Genomic DNA, 16,710 nt, shown 5'->3' on the forward strand with positions numbered 1-16,710 from the left:
ACTTAGAGATATTTAGTTGGCAAATATAATAGAGGTTAGTGCTTCTGCACCTTATATTGAGCTTCTACTTCATGATATGTAGACTGCAGAAGAGGCTATCATTAAGTCAACAGCAACACAGCCACTGAGGCAGACAGATTGAGGGGCTTCTTTTATTCATGAATCTGGTATTTGCTACAGACTTTTATTCCACAAATTATGCTGCATACTTTTGTACTACCATTTAAAGCTCTGATAGTTTTTACCTGTGTGCACATTAACCAGAAATAAAGAAAAAGCAGCAAGCTTCTGTCTCCGTTTTTAAAAGAATTGATTTTTCATTTTCTTTACTTCTTTGCATGAAATATTTTAGATCACATAACCTGCAGACAGCTGTATGAAATTTTAAGAGTGAAGACACTAATCATACATTGTAAATGCTTATTACTATTCTGTTGTTGAAATAGGCTTACGGAATAATACAAAAGAATCCCCTGAACTGGTATAATAAACTATACATTGATTGCAGGAGTCAAGATTTTCTTTGATGGCATTTCTTAAAATTCTCTAAAATGTATCTAAGCTACAAAAAAAAAAAAAAAAATTAATTTGCGTATTGAAGTGTATATACAGACAGATTCACAAATGAGTGGCTCCTACTTCTCTTTAAAAATGAGAATAATATAGTTAGTTTTATAGTAAATGGGTGTTCAACCCAATATTGAGAATTCACTGTTGCTTAGAAAAACAAGTGCTTTAGGCTGCAAATCTGACATATGCTTGTATTTTCTGGCAAGATGCATTCTTCAGATTTCATGGGATACAGTAGTGCTCTGAGCTCCCAGTGGTATGTCTTTCCTCTGCTTTTTCTGCATGCTCTAGGGATCTTCACATATAGAGAAAACAGACTAGATGTGCCGTGTGGCTCTGAGAGCAGTGTCTGTCTTCAGTGATGGCAGTGGGGGATCTATGCATGCAGGGCAAGCTGAATATCAAACTGGGGAGCAGTCATGCACAACTGAGAAACAGTGAAAAATTCCACCAATTTTTTAAATAAAGACTTAATCATTTAGAGTATTACATGTTCTTGGTATAGTGGTAGTCAGAATCCTAGGGATAAAGATGATAGACATTGCTTAAAGCAGGATTCACTGTTTTATCTCTGTGCTGTACTCCCTGGATTAGGCAGCACCTTGTATACATACAGTCCAAATAGACAGTAATTGGCAACACATGGGTCACGCGTGTTAGAAAATCTTGCCAGGATGCCTGCTTCTTTCTGGCAGATACAGCCTAGAGTAACAAATGCTTGATCTTAATTATATACTATGTTTAGCCTTATGGGAATGAATCCTTTTCGTGTACTATTCTTAAGCCTAGCTCCTAATTTGTCCCATGTGCTAAAATTAATGTTACTTTCAGTAGCTGCTAATCACAGTATCCCAGCTTTTACATCCACTTTTTTCCCCACATATGTCTAAACGTTAGCTGTTAATGTGGTGGGGACATTTGTGATGTCATATCCTATCTTATTCTCTGGCCAAAATTATCTGTACAACATAAATTACTTATGTGTTTTGGGTGCTTTTAAGGACTGACCAAGTGTAGGGTCCCACGATATTAGATGCTGCACAAATTCAAAGTGATTGACTGGTCTTCTTGCAAAGAAGTCCTGCAATTTAGACAGACAAGGTAAGACAAGTGTCCAGACACTGGATTTCATGTAATTCTGTGTGGATGGTCACCACCTTTTCTTTCAGAAAGCTAATTAAGTGCATTTCTAATTCAAGTCATTTTTAGCTCAGAAACACAAACTGTAAATTCCAAGGAATGAGATTCTTCTCTCTCTTCCTACCATTTGGTGACATTTGCTAATTGATAAAAGGAATACTGGATTGCATCTGTAGCTGCTTTTTTAGGCAAACAATTCTATTGCAGAGGATGAAAACACAGTGGTTTTCGAATCCCACATGCTCTTACCGTTCATAGTCTGTATATATTCCCTAATCTCTCATGGTCTCAGCAGGACATTTGCAGATTGGTAAAATGAGTATCAAAGAGCAGTTAAGGTGGCTGCCTATAACTTAGCCTATAAACAGCTCCGGAGATTTCCTCATATTGGAATATTCCGCAGGGTTGCCACAGAATAAAGCAACAGAGTTGAAGGTGTGCACATCAGGCAAGACATATTTTAGCTGTTTATAAGTCTCACCCAGAGCATGCTAGTGGAGATGCCAACTCATTTTTAATCCTCCTCACAAAAGCCTGATAGCAGAAGTGGGCTTCACCAGCTATTAACAGTGACTCTAGCACCTTTCTATGATCCAAATCTTGTTAGCCATTAGCATGCCAGCAGGATATCTGAATGCACTCAGGTCTATTCTCAGATATAACAGTTTCATCTCACTCCAGCTGTTTCCAGTAGGGATTCCCTTCTTTAAGATTGCCAAAGAAACAAATTGGAAGTCTGTATCTCTGCAGAGAAACCAGGTTAACTGATTCAGGAAGTGAATGCAGTTCTCCCACGTCCCTTTGATCAAAATCATCTGCAGAACAATTCATGCTTGGATGGATCTGTGACAGAGTCCCTCCAGGTTTGCTGAAAACATTTAACATTTCTGATCCCTTCCTCCATTAGAAATGTACAAGCAGCTGTGCGCTGCTTCATTTTACCAGTTGCTCCACATCCTGTTATTTATAATCCATTCCTGAGTATGTCTGCTAGCAAAACTTCTGCCAGAAGAATGATATCTTTCATTTTTAAAATAGAATCTTTCCTATGGAATATCTTTTTTCATCTCCAAGCTGTGTGCAGCAAGACTGATGAGAAGGCTGCATGTGCAAACCATGTTGATGAGGGGTTCCAAAAACCTTATTAAAATACATACACGGACTTAAAGTTCAGATGGTTTCCCTGTAGCTGACAGAACTGATCCTGCTGTATATGACTATTCTGAATAAATCTTTCACAGAGATCACGTATTCCTAGAACACTTGGATAGTGACACTTTTGACTTAAAAATAGAACAGATTGTACCAAATTCTTCATCTCTTGTTCTTTATTATCAATACAGTGTATTTTTCAGTGGAAATCTTTTCAGTAATGTCTATTATGGAACAAGTATTAAAAGTTCTGCTATCTTCTGTGATGTCTGACAACGATTTGTGTACAGAATATAAATTAATATTTTTTCTAGCTCCTCACTCTCAGTCCCTTAAAAAAAAACTTCTCTTGTTCATGGATTTCATCGTATGCTAAAGGAGGAGGTTTTTTTAAAATGTATTGTTAACATATTGGCAGTCCTTTCCTGCTGCATAGTGGGTCAGCTTTGTAATAACAGAAAGTGGAATGCAGCACAAAAATAAGCTAAAAGAAATGTGGGGGTTTTTCAGGAAAAGTTACCTGCAGATTTTTTTCTTGAATAATTTACACTCCCCCACCCCAATCACTTGCAGTATTTGAGGTGGCAGTTGTCAGTCATATATCAATAGAGGTAGCAAGCTATTTAAAGGTAGCAAGCTATTTAAGTTGTCCAAGACTGTAAGTGCTTCATTAATTAAAAACCAAATTGGAGTATATAAGGCAGAAAAGCAGCAAGCTTGTTTGCAGTGCTAGAACACCAACTGTATCCAAGACACTGTAATTAAGATTTTGCTTCAGTCTGGATAAGCATGTCCATCACCACATGTGTAACCTGTCTGGTATGTAAACATGTACAAGGGTACGTGCAATTTCTGGTATTAACTGCAATGTTCATGAGCTCTCTTTACCATTCCTGCAATGAATTATACTGTGAATTTCTGACAGGCTCATAAATGAATAGCTTATAAAGTTTCATTTTGGGGGTAATTTTTCTGTCTAATCTCTCTCCATGAATTAAACCTTAGGGAAGGTGCTAAAAATCTTAGCTTTTTCATTAGACAGGGATACATAATTCAATAGCTCCTTTAGCTTCAATCCAGTGTTATTCTGCACTCTGGCTACAACTATATACCTGATTTATACACTGAACTTTTCTATTAATATCAATGTAATTATAACCAACTTGTTCGGTAAAAATTTTAGTGGTCATTGTCAACTATGTCCTAGAAAACTAGGGAGTTAATGTTTTTGAAGTTATGCTACTCTCAGAGCAGTGCATTTTGGATATTAAGTTTGTATATATATATTAATAGCAAGGCATAATACATACCACCAAATACTTCCCTTGTTTATAACACAGCAGCTTTTTGAATCCTATTCTACAGTTACTTGAGTTACTTTGCTTAACTGCTTAGTGGTCCAAGCTGTTTGGTGCTTAGCTTTTTTTTGAGTGCAGCAGGAAAGGTTGCAAGTAGATCCTGGTTTTAAATAAAAAATAAAATTCTGACTTCTACTTGATACTGCCTTCATTAGAGCCACTGTAGCCTCTACAGACAGTACTTTGCTTCTGATTTCAGTGGACAAATCATTAAATCATTAACAGATTTTTAAATTATCTTTTTTCTCTGCTTTTTTTCAGCTTTTTGGGGCTATTGCTACACCTTTTGATTTTGGAAACAGGAGGCCATAACTCCTAGCTTTTGTGTGGAAGGAAGCATTACTTCCTAACACTACTTGTTTGTGAGAAATTAGCTGTTAACATGATGCCAAAATGCAAATGAGTGGGCTGAGCAAAATGGCAGGAAGTTAATCATAGTAGTCCACATTCTTGCAACCTGCCAGAGTTGGAAATAATTCCAAAGCTCATTGGAAGGCTGGGAATGTCAACTTTCCAGAAGTAGCAGTAATTTGTTCTAGCCCTGGCTACTTGTTGAATTATCAGGACAGAAATGACAGAATTATCTTTTTTGGCTTTTTAAATTAATCCAATATAATAACTTCCAAATAAATATTCCAAAACTAATGTACAGTTAGGATTTAAGTTAAGGTTTGTGTGGTTTTTTAACCAAATAATAGCATATGGAAATGAAAGAGGGAGCATATTTGAAGAATGGGAACAAGGTCTTAGCAAACACATTTTGGGGGAATAGCAGATATGAGGAAATTCAAGATAGATATATTTAGTTAGAAAGCATAACAGGAACGTGGCTTTATTAAGAAAGCAGCTGCTTTTCTCTCTTATGAAATAGAGGGTTATAATGCTTTATTGTTGTAGAGCAGTTGCATTTTGCAAGCTGTGCTAGAATTAAAGAATGATTCTAGTGTGTTTAAAATCTCATTGAGAAATGAAGATGGGAAGAAAAGGCTTTGTCTTTAAACAACAAAACGCAGCAAGCACCTTGGCCTCCAGTAGGTTAGATACACTACTGAGAGAGCAGGTGGGCATTGGCTGGGCTCCACTTCAGCACACCTGCAGCTACTGCAACCTCAGTGCTGTTGTGGTCCACCATCACTTCTGCTCAGCACCACTGGCTGGAAGGTCTGGATGAGAGCAAATAATCAATGTAAGATGATGGATGAGACTTAAAAGTTTACCTGATCTCTATGGACAGAGGCAATAAGAATAAAGATGTTTATTTAAATCAGCCCTTACAATTGATAGCTGAGGAAGAACATAGAGTAGTTCTGAACAAGCATAACAGAAGAAATTTGAATTGCCACAGAGTGAGTGTGATGGGCTCTCTTCTGTGCTGTATACTGCAGCCAAAAAAATACACCCTTTGTGGATGACAGAAATGTATATATGCATTCCAAGTTAAGAACACATATGAAGTATTATTTAAAAACAGATGACTTTTCACAATATACTGAGCTTCATGGAACTTCGTATACGGTTTAGCAGAACTCACCCAGTTCTGCACACAAAGCTGTTTGTATGGAGAGAAAAAAAATTACTGCCACTGTAGGTAGAGCTTCCACACAGAATTTAAGATGCAACTTGTAAAATACAGAGGCTTACTTTGAATGTTATTTCCAACAGTTTCTTTTTTGGATTAAATCTGTGTGTCTATTTATAGGAATCTTTTTTTTCTTTCTGATTAGATGTAATAATCAGACTATATGAAGACTTCTAGTGAAGAAGAGATAAAAGGGAGTGTATGGTGATAAGTAATGATAGGTTGTTTCTGTAGTCATGGCAAGTGATGCATTTAGAATACTAACAGCTTATTGACGAGTGGCTTTGTGCAATTTATAGATTATGAATAATACAAAAAACTTCCTGTAGAGGGACTTTTCACCTGGACACTCGTGTGATTATAGAAGATTAGCATGAGGTCTGTTCAGGAAAAAACCTGTATAGTCAAATTTGCAGCAATCAGATATTTCTGAAATATAACTGAATCTGCATATGTAGAAAGTAATTAAGAAACAGAAATGGCAGTTGTATTTTATGGTTGTTTTATAGTGGTTTTTGGTATTTAACTATGTTACTTAAAGAGGAAGTACAAAAAAATCTAAATGCCTTTTCTCCCTCATGTAAACCTTATGTTCCTATGTTATCTAAACTCAGCGGATGGTTAACACCTATTAGATATAGACAGACATTTATTGAGAGCAAGAATCTTCTCTATTATTATGCTAATAAATGAGAAATATTTATTTATACCCTCAAGACATCTGTTCTTCAGGCTAGGAACATGGGATTTTATGGGCTGCAGAAGCATTCTGGATTTAAACCAGACTTCTTTACAACTTTCATACCGTGAGAGGACATCAATGCATATCAGAAACAGTTCTCCACTCTGCAGTAATGCCTTGTTGGCTTCAATAATGCAAGCAGATGCTCTAAAATTTCCTAATGGAATAATTTAATAATAAAAAATCCCTCATGGTTCAAGCCTGCCATTGCTAAAGAAGATACAGAATGCTAGAAAGAATCTCTTGAGGCACAAGGTTAACTGCAATATCTAGCTTTATTTTCCAACAGAGAACCCTTGCCCATTGTCGAGCTGTATAAATAATACCACAGACAAAGAAATGCTAGGATGAGGAGCCTTCCTCGGCTGTTTACCTCTGAACCTAAGTAAGTGAGAAACAGGATTTAAAAGCTTCAAGCAGAAGAGAAGCACAGGTGAATACCGGTCAGGCAGTAGCTTGCGACTCAGGTGACTGATTTTGTGAAAACCTTGCTGAAAACAGATCTTGCTCCCGATAACCTGATCACTGCTAAGGCATCTCGTTAGGAGAGTTCAGAAAGCTGAAAGAGTGTTTTTACCGCGATGAGAGCGTAGGACGCTCTCGGTGTGTCTCGGGAATACGCGGAGCACTGGGGCAGGGGCGCTGCTACCGTGAGCCACGTTTCTGCAGGTTGGGACCCCCCCAAACCGAGGTGCCGAGGAGCTCCCGCCGCCCGCCCGCGCCCAGCGGGGCCGGGAGCAGCCCGGGATGGCTGCGGGCTCCCGGCCCGCCACGGCTCCGCGCTGCGCTCCCGGCACAGTCCGTCCTGCGGCCCCGAGCCGCCGCGGCCCCGCAGCGCTGGCTTTCGCGCGGAGCAGAGCGGGACCGGGGACTCGCCAGCCGCCCAGCAGTGAAGCGGTGCGGTGGGGCAGCGTGGGCGAGAAGCAGCAGCCCGGGAAGAGCAGCCCCCGTCCCCCTCGTTTGAAAGTTTCCGCTGGCGGTGGAAGGGCGGCCGGGGCAGAGCGGGGCCGCACGGAGCAGCCGAAGAGGCGGGCGCCTCCGAGGGTACCGCGGTCTCCCCTCCGGCCGGGCGCGGACAGCTTCTCCCGCGGAGGGCGCCGAGCCTCCCGCGGCTCCTACCTTCCAGCACCGAGCAGAGTTTGTGCAGGGCCATTGTCTCCTGGCGGGCCGCGGCGGCGACTCCACGGCGACGGCGATCACCAGCGCTCCATGGCAGAAGCGGGGCGCGGCGGCGGCCCCCCGCGAGGGCGCTGTGGCCCGCGGCTACGGCTTGGCCGGCCCCCGCCCGCCCGCGGCCATGCCCGGCGCCCCCGCGTGGGGCGCGCTCAGCCTCCGCCGCCCGAGCCCGGAGCCTCCGCCGCGCTCAGTCCCATCTAGAGCGGGGCGCGGCGGGCTCCGTCGGGGCTGGCCTGCCCCAGGGTGGGGTGGGGGGGGAATGCTCCCCGTTAGGCTGTCTGAGCGCAGCCCGGCAGCTCCCAGCCCGACTGAAGCGGATGACGGTAAATGAAGCTCATTTAAGATGTGAGGGGTGTTTGCCTGGATGAGCCGCTTGTACGCATGTGCCCGCCCCTCACGGAGCCCCGCAAGCAGCCGCAGCCGGCGGGGCCGCCGTGCTCCTCCCGCCTGGCTGGGCACCGAGCGGGGGCGGCCGTTGCGGCGGGGCGGCAGCCGTCCTCGCCCCGTCCCTACGGGGAGCCGGTAGTGGCCCCGCTGAAGGACCCCACCTCGGTCCCCCGCCGTGCATCATGCCCCAGGCCCCATCCTCCCCGCTCGTCTGCCGGGATTTTCCCTTCTGCGGAGAGGGACCCGGCGGTGCTGGCTGCTGGGAGCGCATCCCCCGCGTCCGCGGCGACCAGGGCGGAGCGGACGAGCCGTACGGCCCCCTCTCCAGGACACGGTGGCTCGGGTGAAGCTGGATCCCGGCTGTTCGCCTTTGTTTGGGATCTGACTGGGGTCCCGGTGGGGTAAAAGGGAGCCGGTCCTCCCCTTCGTCTTCTATTCCTCCTCTTCTCCCCCTCAGTCGTGGCAGAGAGTCCGTGCGGCTCCAGCCGCCCAGCGTGCCCAGCTGCCTGCCTGGCTGCAGTGTGCTGCCTGCAGCTCAGGCGCCGGGAAGAGCCCCATCACACGCTATTGTGCGGCTGTTGTCTGACAAGAGTGACAGCTAAAATGGAGCTATTACTTTACAAGAAGTTAATAAAAAGGCGCACTTAGCCTGCTGCCTGCCCTGGCTCCCATCCCTCTGGTTATCCATCACATCGGGTTAGCTTGTGAGGGGAGATGTTACTTAGGGAAAGGGCCCGAGGTGGGGGCAGGTGGCGATGTCTGGGGAAGGGATGACTGTAACCCCCGGGAGAAGGGCTTTCCACCGGGCGGGGCGGGGCGGGAGAGCCCCCCAGGCCCGCAGATCCAGCAGACCCCGTGGCGGCCGGGGCTCCGCGTCCTCCTGGACACCTCCGAGCTAGCGATGGAGGCGTGAAACGGCGAGAGCCACTGCTGTTCCGGACAGCCGGGAGCATGGCCGCGAAAGGTTGCCGTACCGATAGGCTACGTGTAAAATTGTAGCGACACATGTAAGCCCATTAGAGATTTTTTCAAATCTCTCATAGGCACCACGGGTTGAAGTATCTCAGGGTACTTCATATAGGATGTCTTTTCCCGAGAACTGCCAATTAGGCGAGGCTGAGAGCTTTTGCTCAGGATCTCGAAGTATTGAAATGAGGAGATGTTCGGATCTGTGCGCGGAGCGTGTTGCAAAGCTTCGCGCAGCGGGCAGCGCGGTCCGAGCCCTGCCGGCCCGTCCAGCGCAGGGGCTGCGGTGCCGGGCGCGGCGACCGCGGGTTTCCCGTGCCCGAGAGCAGGCTCCAGCCCCGCTCGCAGGATGCAGGAGGTCACGTTCTCCACTTCACTCAGGTCTTCTCCCCATCGCGGTCGTGCACAATGATGCAAGTCTGAAGCACAAGGTACCCATGCGGAACTTCGCTGTCCGAGCTCAGGCACTTTATGGAAGCAGTTTGGCACCCGCTCGATAGACCCACTAGATTTTGCAAACTGTAAATTAGATGCGTAATTGCAATTTGCTATTCTGTCTGCTAAGGAGTAGGGCTGCTCACCACAGTCTCGAACATGATTGTGAGAGGGGAAGCTCTGATTTTCTTGTGGTTTGGTGCTACGTGTTTGAATGTTAAAGTCTTTCTACAGTATTCAAAGGTCAACATATTCTGTTAGAAAAGGTCATTTTTCTTGCTTAAGATTATCAGTTAAATATTTCAGGCTCTTCAAGTCAATATGACTGTCAGTTATGGCGAACTAAGCGAGGCGGGACTGAAGAGCAGCTGGCCGAAGCCAGCGCGGAGCCCCGTGGGCTGCGTGTGCGGGCGGTACGGGGGGCGGCACACCGCCCTCCCAGCGCTCCTGCGCTCGGCTCAGCCACCGGCCGCAGGGGAGACCCGGCGAGATCTTATCGTAAAGGTCCTGAGCTTTTCTGGGTATTAAAGATCCATTTCAGTGTTCTAAAAGAAGCTTGATGAAGTATTAAGCTTGATGCTCTGGCAAAATCCCAAGTTACATAATTATATTATTCCGCTTACTCGAATTGTCCTTTCAATTTCAAATAGAGATGATACAGTCATTCTCAAAGGGTAGCTTTTCCATCAGTTGTTAAATAGCTAATGCATTCCAGCAGCAGATAAAGCAATCTCTCTCTGTTCACCTCTTAACCATGTTTTTATAGTGGTGTGATGAAAAGTTAAATTCTATAGTGAAAACTACTATATAAAGAAAAGTCCTCATTAGGTGGATCTACTTTGCATTTCTTTATTAACATGTTTATTGTAGTAACTCAAGAAAATATCTAACAAATAATTCCTACTGTATCTGTGCATCATCCACAATTTTTTATCCTCTCTGCAAGTACATAAGCACAAAATAAAAATCTGACTGTGCTGTTGTGCAGATTGTTAGGAGATGGGGTTGCTTTTTTCATCTCTTTTTTTTTGAATGCACAATGATGTAGCTGATGGCAAAATTTGGCTCAGATATTTTTATTACCTATGATGATATAAGAAATGAGAGAAGTAGCCTGATTCTCAGATCTCAAGCTGAATTTGCATTCAACAAAACTGTGGTCAGTTGTCTCACACCAAAGAAATAGGAGAAAACCCTAGTAACATCTTGTGCTCAGTGCAAGTTGGTAGTAATTGCAAAGACCCAATCTGCTACAGTCAATTTAACTGCAAAGTTAAACTTCTAGTTTGTCCATTAGAAGGTTGAACAGAACTATTACACACTTGGGGAAATGTAGTAGCTTTTCCATCCTGGTTTTTTCCCAGGGCTGCATCAAGCTGTCAGTGTACGCAGGTAGTAGCATCAACTTGTAGATTTGGGGCATATTCTGCCATTATTTACCGCTGCTTTCAGAGAAATTTCTCATGTGGACATCACTTTTGCTATTGAGTCATCATGATTATTTTTGAATGGGAGTAGTTCAAGGAAGGCAATGGGCCCCGCTCATTTTGATGTAGGTAACTACCTGCATGAACAGTTAAAGAATGAGTCAGTTACATCAGGTGCTCTGCTGTAATAAAAGGCTTCAATTTCCATTATTAGATCTGGTTTTGCCTCCTCCCAACAGTTCTTGCTTAAAACTTCCTTTGGTTTGCTGTTCTGCTAGAAGTTTTGATATTACATAAAGTATTTCCTGCTCTTGAGTAGCAGGTTATACATCACAAATAGTCTTAGACCAGCAGGTTTTTTACTACATTTGAGGCTATTTGGATATTGTTTTTGAAAGAGATTGCAAAAATATAGATGTCAACAGTGAGTAATTCTGAAAGGACGTTAGCAGTTACATTTTAACTGTTCTTGTACCTGGGTTTGTCAATGGGATTTAGGTGCATTTGATAAATCTTAATTATATACAATTTCTAATTAGAAAATGATAGAAGGTGCCAGTGCCTCTTAGTGTGGTAACAATATGTAATCAGACATAAATATGTATAATTGACTTTGTTATTTACTGCTAAGTTAAGAACACTGCAAACTTTTCAATAGTCATGAAGAATACCGATAGTCTTCAGAAAGATTACCGTGCACTTCTCTATTTGCTAGGCAATATAATTAGATCTGAGTATTACAATATACCTATAAACTTTTCCATCTGAAGTCAGGATTTTTAAAATAAGGTTAGCATGTATTTTACATTTTTTATGGATTGTATCATAGATGGGATCACATTTTTCACTGAAGACAGGAATTATAAAAATAGTGCTGTGTGGCTGATTATTTTCAAAGTGACAGCTGAGGCCAATATTACTTGTGCTTCAACAAAAAGATCCTGTTGCCAAAATGGAAAAAAAAAAATAGAATGGATAATAGGGTTACTGAAACAGCATAGCAGTATTTCAGATTTAACTTCTCTATTGCTCTTGATTTCTTGACATACTTCTCAGTCTTCAATAAGAAAATTCTGAATTAGTAAAATAAGAACTAGTACTATTTATTTGCAAAGTTTGAGATTATTTTAAGCATAACTTTATTTTCTGGATTAAAAAAAATAATTCTTTTGGTTATTAATACCTTTAAAACTGGCATGGTTAATGCTTTTACATTGCTTTAACAAAACTAAGCTCTGATTATTATAATATAGTAGAACCTTACGGACTTACTTCTCCTGTTCTTTTTAGGTGTCATTTATTTGAAAGTAGTTATAAAAGTCCTGAACTGACTTGGTGATTACTTTTCAATTAATTGTAGCAAATGTTTGTAATAAAGCTGTTAAGAAAGATACCCTCATAGGATTCGTCCATACTATCCATTCCTCCATTCCTATCATACTACACAGAATATGCCTATTAATCTGAAGCAGCAAAGTTGGTTCTTTTTTTGGGGGATTATAGTGCATTAATGATAAATCTGGCAGGAAGATTCAGTCTTAAAGCTTCTCATGGAAAATGAGAACAAAGAACGATGGTATTTCAACAGCCATCTGTCAGTTGGCGTGTCAACAGTATTTTTATATAGGTGAGATTTCACACTGAAGAAGCCTTCCAATAGCATTTCTCACCAGAGCTGTGTTATGGTGGATGCATTTTGAAAATTTATGTAGTTAGAACTATTTCTCATTTTTTCAGTTACTGTGACAATTACCTGGAACTACCCTTTCTCATTGATGTTGCTTTCTTAAGCCCAGTGGTAGAAAAGCAGTAACCTTATCCAAACATATTTTTGATGCTTATAGAATAGAAAACCAAAGTATGACATGAAACCTTTGACAAGAGATTTAACAATATTTAATGCTTTAATTCAAATAGTATGCATATACTGTTGTGAGCCAAGTTATGAGTAGTTAGAACCTATGGTAAACTTTATTATAAGAAAGCTATTAAAGCACCAATAATGTATTGTATATCAAGTGATGCAATGATGCACTACAGAGCATGCAAAATACCTTAAAGCAAAAGATACCAAGTCATTGTTTTGTTAACTTGACAACAGCTTAAATTTCAGCATGAGGTTATTTAATTCCAAAAAACAGGAGGTGGCTAATCTATGTTTATCATATTGTGACAGAGGGCTACAGACAACTTTGCTGCCACAGTGGCATTATGCATTTAGCCTTATTCTCTGACCATCTGAAAAAGACAGGAAGATATATTGAATTGTGCTTCCACTTAATTATGAAATCTATTATTACTTTTGCTGTTGGAAGCAAATTCTATCAATGGGGTTTAAAAAGTCCAATAGCATTGAGTATTAATCTAAAAATCTTACCTTTTCTCTAAGAGAAATATTGAAGGTGTGCATTAAGGAAATATGCTATCCTGAACAGTAACAGTAAAGTATTATGAAAGTCTCCTTTGTTGGAATCTGAACAGTTCATAGTGGAAGTATCTAGTATAACTTCATAGCTTAGTAGACCGCTTATCAGTACTCTTCTGATTTTTGGCTTGGTGTTGCTGTATGAATGGGTCACTGTTCAGCAGTGCCGTGGTAACAAATTGTTTGACTGTGATTCGGGGTGGACGTTACCAGTTCAGCTTTGTACCTGCTTTCTCTCTTCTGTTGCTGTGTTGACAAGCGAAGGTAGTGTTACAGGACAAGCACCACACTGGAGGAGATAACTACTGCAGAGGTGATGCATATAAGACCAACACTTTGTAGTTTGTTGAGAAAGTGTGTTCTAGTTTATCAAACAGTATTTATTAGGAATGCAAATTAACATATTTAAATGCACAATTAATCATGTAAACTCATATCACCAAGGAACAACTATTAAATAAAAGCCTGATTATTTTTAGAGACTCTTCCAGGATCCAAAGAACACTGAGCAATTGTAACTTATCACTATTTAAAATATATAAAGTTGAGCTACTCATCTTACGTAATTATTACAGCTTTATGAAATTTGGGCATAGTAGTGTACATAGTGTACACTGCTTATTCTAAGTGTCCTATTATTTTCTTAATTTAATCTTAGTATATCTCATCCCTTAGCAATAAATGTTAGGGAGTCAATCTTCATTCTCCTTCCACTCTAAAATGTGTCTTTTAACTTCTTTAAAAAACAAACCAAACAAAAAAACCCCCATACCTTTCTTGTAAGTTAAAAAAAAAAAAGTTACTTCCATGATGACTTAGGTCTTTTTAAAATAAATGTGGTTATAGTTTAATTATAAAAACAGTTTATGTAATGCTGATACATTTTTATGATTTTAATTTTTTAATGTGTTGTCTTCTCTCTAGAACTAACACGCATAAATACTGCATCTATCCCATGATAAGCTACTGAACTAGCATTAACATTGCAGGTTTCTTTAGTTTTCCAATTCCTAAATTCTTTAGCTACTGTACATATGGATTTAAACAAAGAAAAAATACAGCATACATACTTTAGCTTGAGTACCATTTAGTACAATCAAAATAATTAATGATCAAGTCATCTGAGAAATTGCTCGAGCTTAATTTTCAGAAATGCCAGTCATTTTGCAGGAATGTATAAATGACAAGACCAATTCAAGTGGTACAAAGTATTCTGCTCGCTGAAATGCTAAACTTTATTTACACTGCTTTCTTTCTATCAAATATTATGAAAGAATTGATGGCACGTAAACAATGGTACATGCAATTTGATCCCTTTACTAAGAAAAATACATTTACAGTTCTGTTAAATAAAGACCAAATGTTACTATATACAGTCTGTTAACCGAAAGGCCTTGTGAGACATTCAGGTCTAATTTTAATACTTTCCAAATAAATACCAAATAATGCAACATTTACAAATAGCACACCAGCAGTATTTTCACGGTAATCACTTTACAGATCAGAATTTAGTATTTCAATTAAGCAAATGAGTAGGAGCTCCTTCATAAATATTAAGGCATGTCACATAGCATCAAAATGGAACCGATGAGCCTCCTGTCGCTTCTCTCTGTCATCTGCTTTCTGAAAAATAATAATGAAAAAACACTTTGTGGGATCTAGAGCAATACTGTTACAGAAATGAATTGTCAAATGTCAGAGGATGGTTGATTTTTTCCAAGTCATTCATTTGACAAAAGGCAAAAAGCTTAGTAAAAGTCCCAGTAATTAGCTTTTAAATGATGTCAGTTTGAAATAGCAATAATCTACTCAAAATTGGCTTCTGCTGTTAATGTTCAGCTGGTTTAGTATTTATGACCCATTATTTTATATTATTTCTAACAATGTTTTTTAAAAGGAATATTTAAAAAATGAAGAATGTTTCCTAGTATGCATTTATTTAGTCTTCATCATAAGTATGAGATAAAATTGCTCTGGATTAACTGTAAATGTCATCTATGTTACACTTAAAATGAGATTATTTGTAAAAATTTCTGTCAAATACAAATTTAGACAAAGATGGCAGTTCAATAATTAACAGAACCAAGTAGGCTAAAAGTGGTCCATGTTCTTGATTGTATTATGAAAACATGAAGTAGGATGCATTTCCCTGCTTGTTTATGCAGAACACACATTGAAAGAGTAGCTTGGATAGTGCTTGTAAAAAAGAAGCGTATTTAAATTGTACCTATAATCCATGTAATGTGTAAAAACATGTCCTCTGCCACAAGCCTCCTCTTGTGTTCTCAAGCAGTAACAGAGTATGAAAGCACATCTTAAAGGATTTTTGAACACATAGTGCAAATTTTTCTAGAAAACAGTGTTTTTGTCATGACAGACAGTATGTGTAAATCTTAGCATAAGACAATTTAGCAAAACAGATTTAAATGCTTTTTAGCTTGCTTATGCCTTTTTTTTTTTTTTTTGATGAGTAAAATGACAAAAAGCCTTTACAGTATGCTGTTGTGTGGGCATTCAGATTTGTATCTTGGTTGATATATATACATGACAATTTTGGTAGAAATTGGTGCATGTGTTCTGCCATGAAAGTTCGTCATCTGCTTTGGAGCAATGCCAAAGATTTCCTCATCACACAATGTTTATGTACAATAGCAACTCTGTTCGATTAACTATGGATTTTACTGCATTTTGTGGCAGCAGCAGAGCTGTCAGTGAAGTTTAAGATATATCAGTATGGCTTTTTTGCAGGGACTTTATCAATGTCAGTAGTATTCTGAACGTCAAAAATGGGGTGGGAAGAAGGGAGTGGCATACTCTTTCCTACATTGAAATGCTTGTCACATTCCACAAAATTTTATAGTCTCACTTAGAAAGCAATTTTCATTCAATTTCGTCTATGCTTGCTGAAAAAATTACTACTTCAAATTTGACAGTTACTGATACTCTGATGAATCCATCAAAACTTCTCTAGCAGTATTAACATCAATGTGTAGTGTTCACATGACTAGCCTCAAGACCACAAAGCAAGTTATAAAGAATCAGAATACAGGAATATCAAGGTCCTTAGCTAATGTAGCAGACTATATTGTTGTAAGATGAATAACGGTGTAAATTCTTCCTCAATTTCTCTTTCATTTGATGTATCAAAACTAAAAACTAGTAACTATTTAAAAGTTTTTTTTTTTTAAATGGATCTAAAATTTCTATGGCATGACAGAGCAACATACTATTCCTAAATCCTACAGTTATTTAAACAGTACAATACTTGACTGGCAGACGAGTGTAGAAGAACTATTGTAGACAAAGGGCTCCTACTACTACTTATCTGCAGAGGTCAATGTACACGGTTTATT

The 16,710-nt window shown here is 40.3% G+C and overlaps 3 protein-coding genes across 6 annotated transcripts in view; 1 reads left to right on the plus strand and 2 right to left on the minus strand.

Moving 5' to 3' along the window:
- LOC142603774 (borealin-2-like) overlaps positions 1 to 5,603 on the plus strand; it is an 84,365-nt gene extending 78,762 nt beyond the window's left edge. For all 3 annotated transcript variants that reach the window (XM_075766079.1, XM_075766083.1, XM_075766082.1), the window contains one exon: positions 5,592 to 5,603. The gene's annotated coding sequence lies outside the window, so the exon portion shown is untranslated. The remainder of the gene's footprint in view (positions 1 to 5,591) is intronic.
- Positions 1 to 8,101, minus strand: part of NETO2 (neuropilin and tolloid like 2) — a 35,805-nt gene extending 27,704 nt beyond the window's left edge. Inside the window, exon 1 of the mRNA XM_075766077.1 lies at positions 7,661 to 8,101. Within this exon, the coding sequence (XP_075622192.1) occupies positions 7,661 to 7,694 (34 nt within the window). The 5' untranslated portion in view covers positions 7,695 to 8,101. The remainder of the gene's footprint in view (positions 1 to 7,660) is intronic.
- Positions 8,102 to 12,805: 4,704 nt separating this feature from the next.
- The window catches only part of ITFG1 (integrin alpha FG-GAP repeat containing 1), an 82,337-nt gene continuing 78,432 nt past the window's right edge, over positions 12,806 to 16,710 (minus strand). For both annotated transcript variants that reach the window (XM_075765897.1, XM_075765898.1), the window contains exon 18: positions 12,806 to 14,980. In XM_075765897.1, the coding sequence (XP_075622012.1) occupies positions 14,921 to 14,980 (60 nt within the window). In that variant the 3' untranslated portion in view covers positions 12,806 to 14,920. The remainder of the gene's footprint in view (positions 14,981 to 16,710) is intronic.

Source organism: Balearica regulorum, chromosome 13, assembly GCF_011004875.1.
Source record: "Balearica regulorum gibbericeps isolate bBalReg1 chromosome 13, bBalReg1.pri, whole genome shotgun sequence".
NCBI classification, from domain to species: Eukaryota; Metazoa; Chordata; class Aves; order Gruiformes; family Gruidae; genus Balearica; species Balearica regulorum.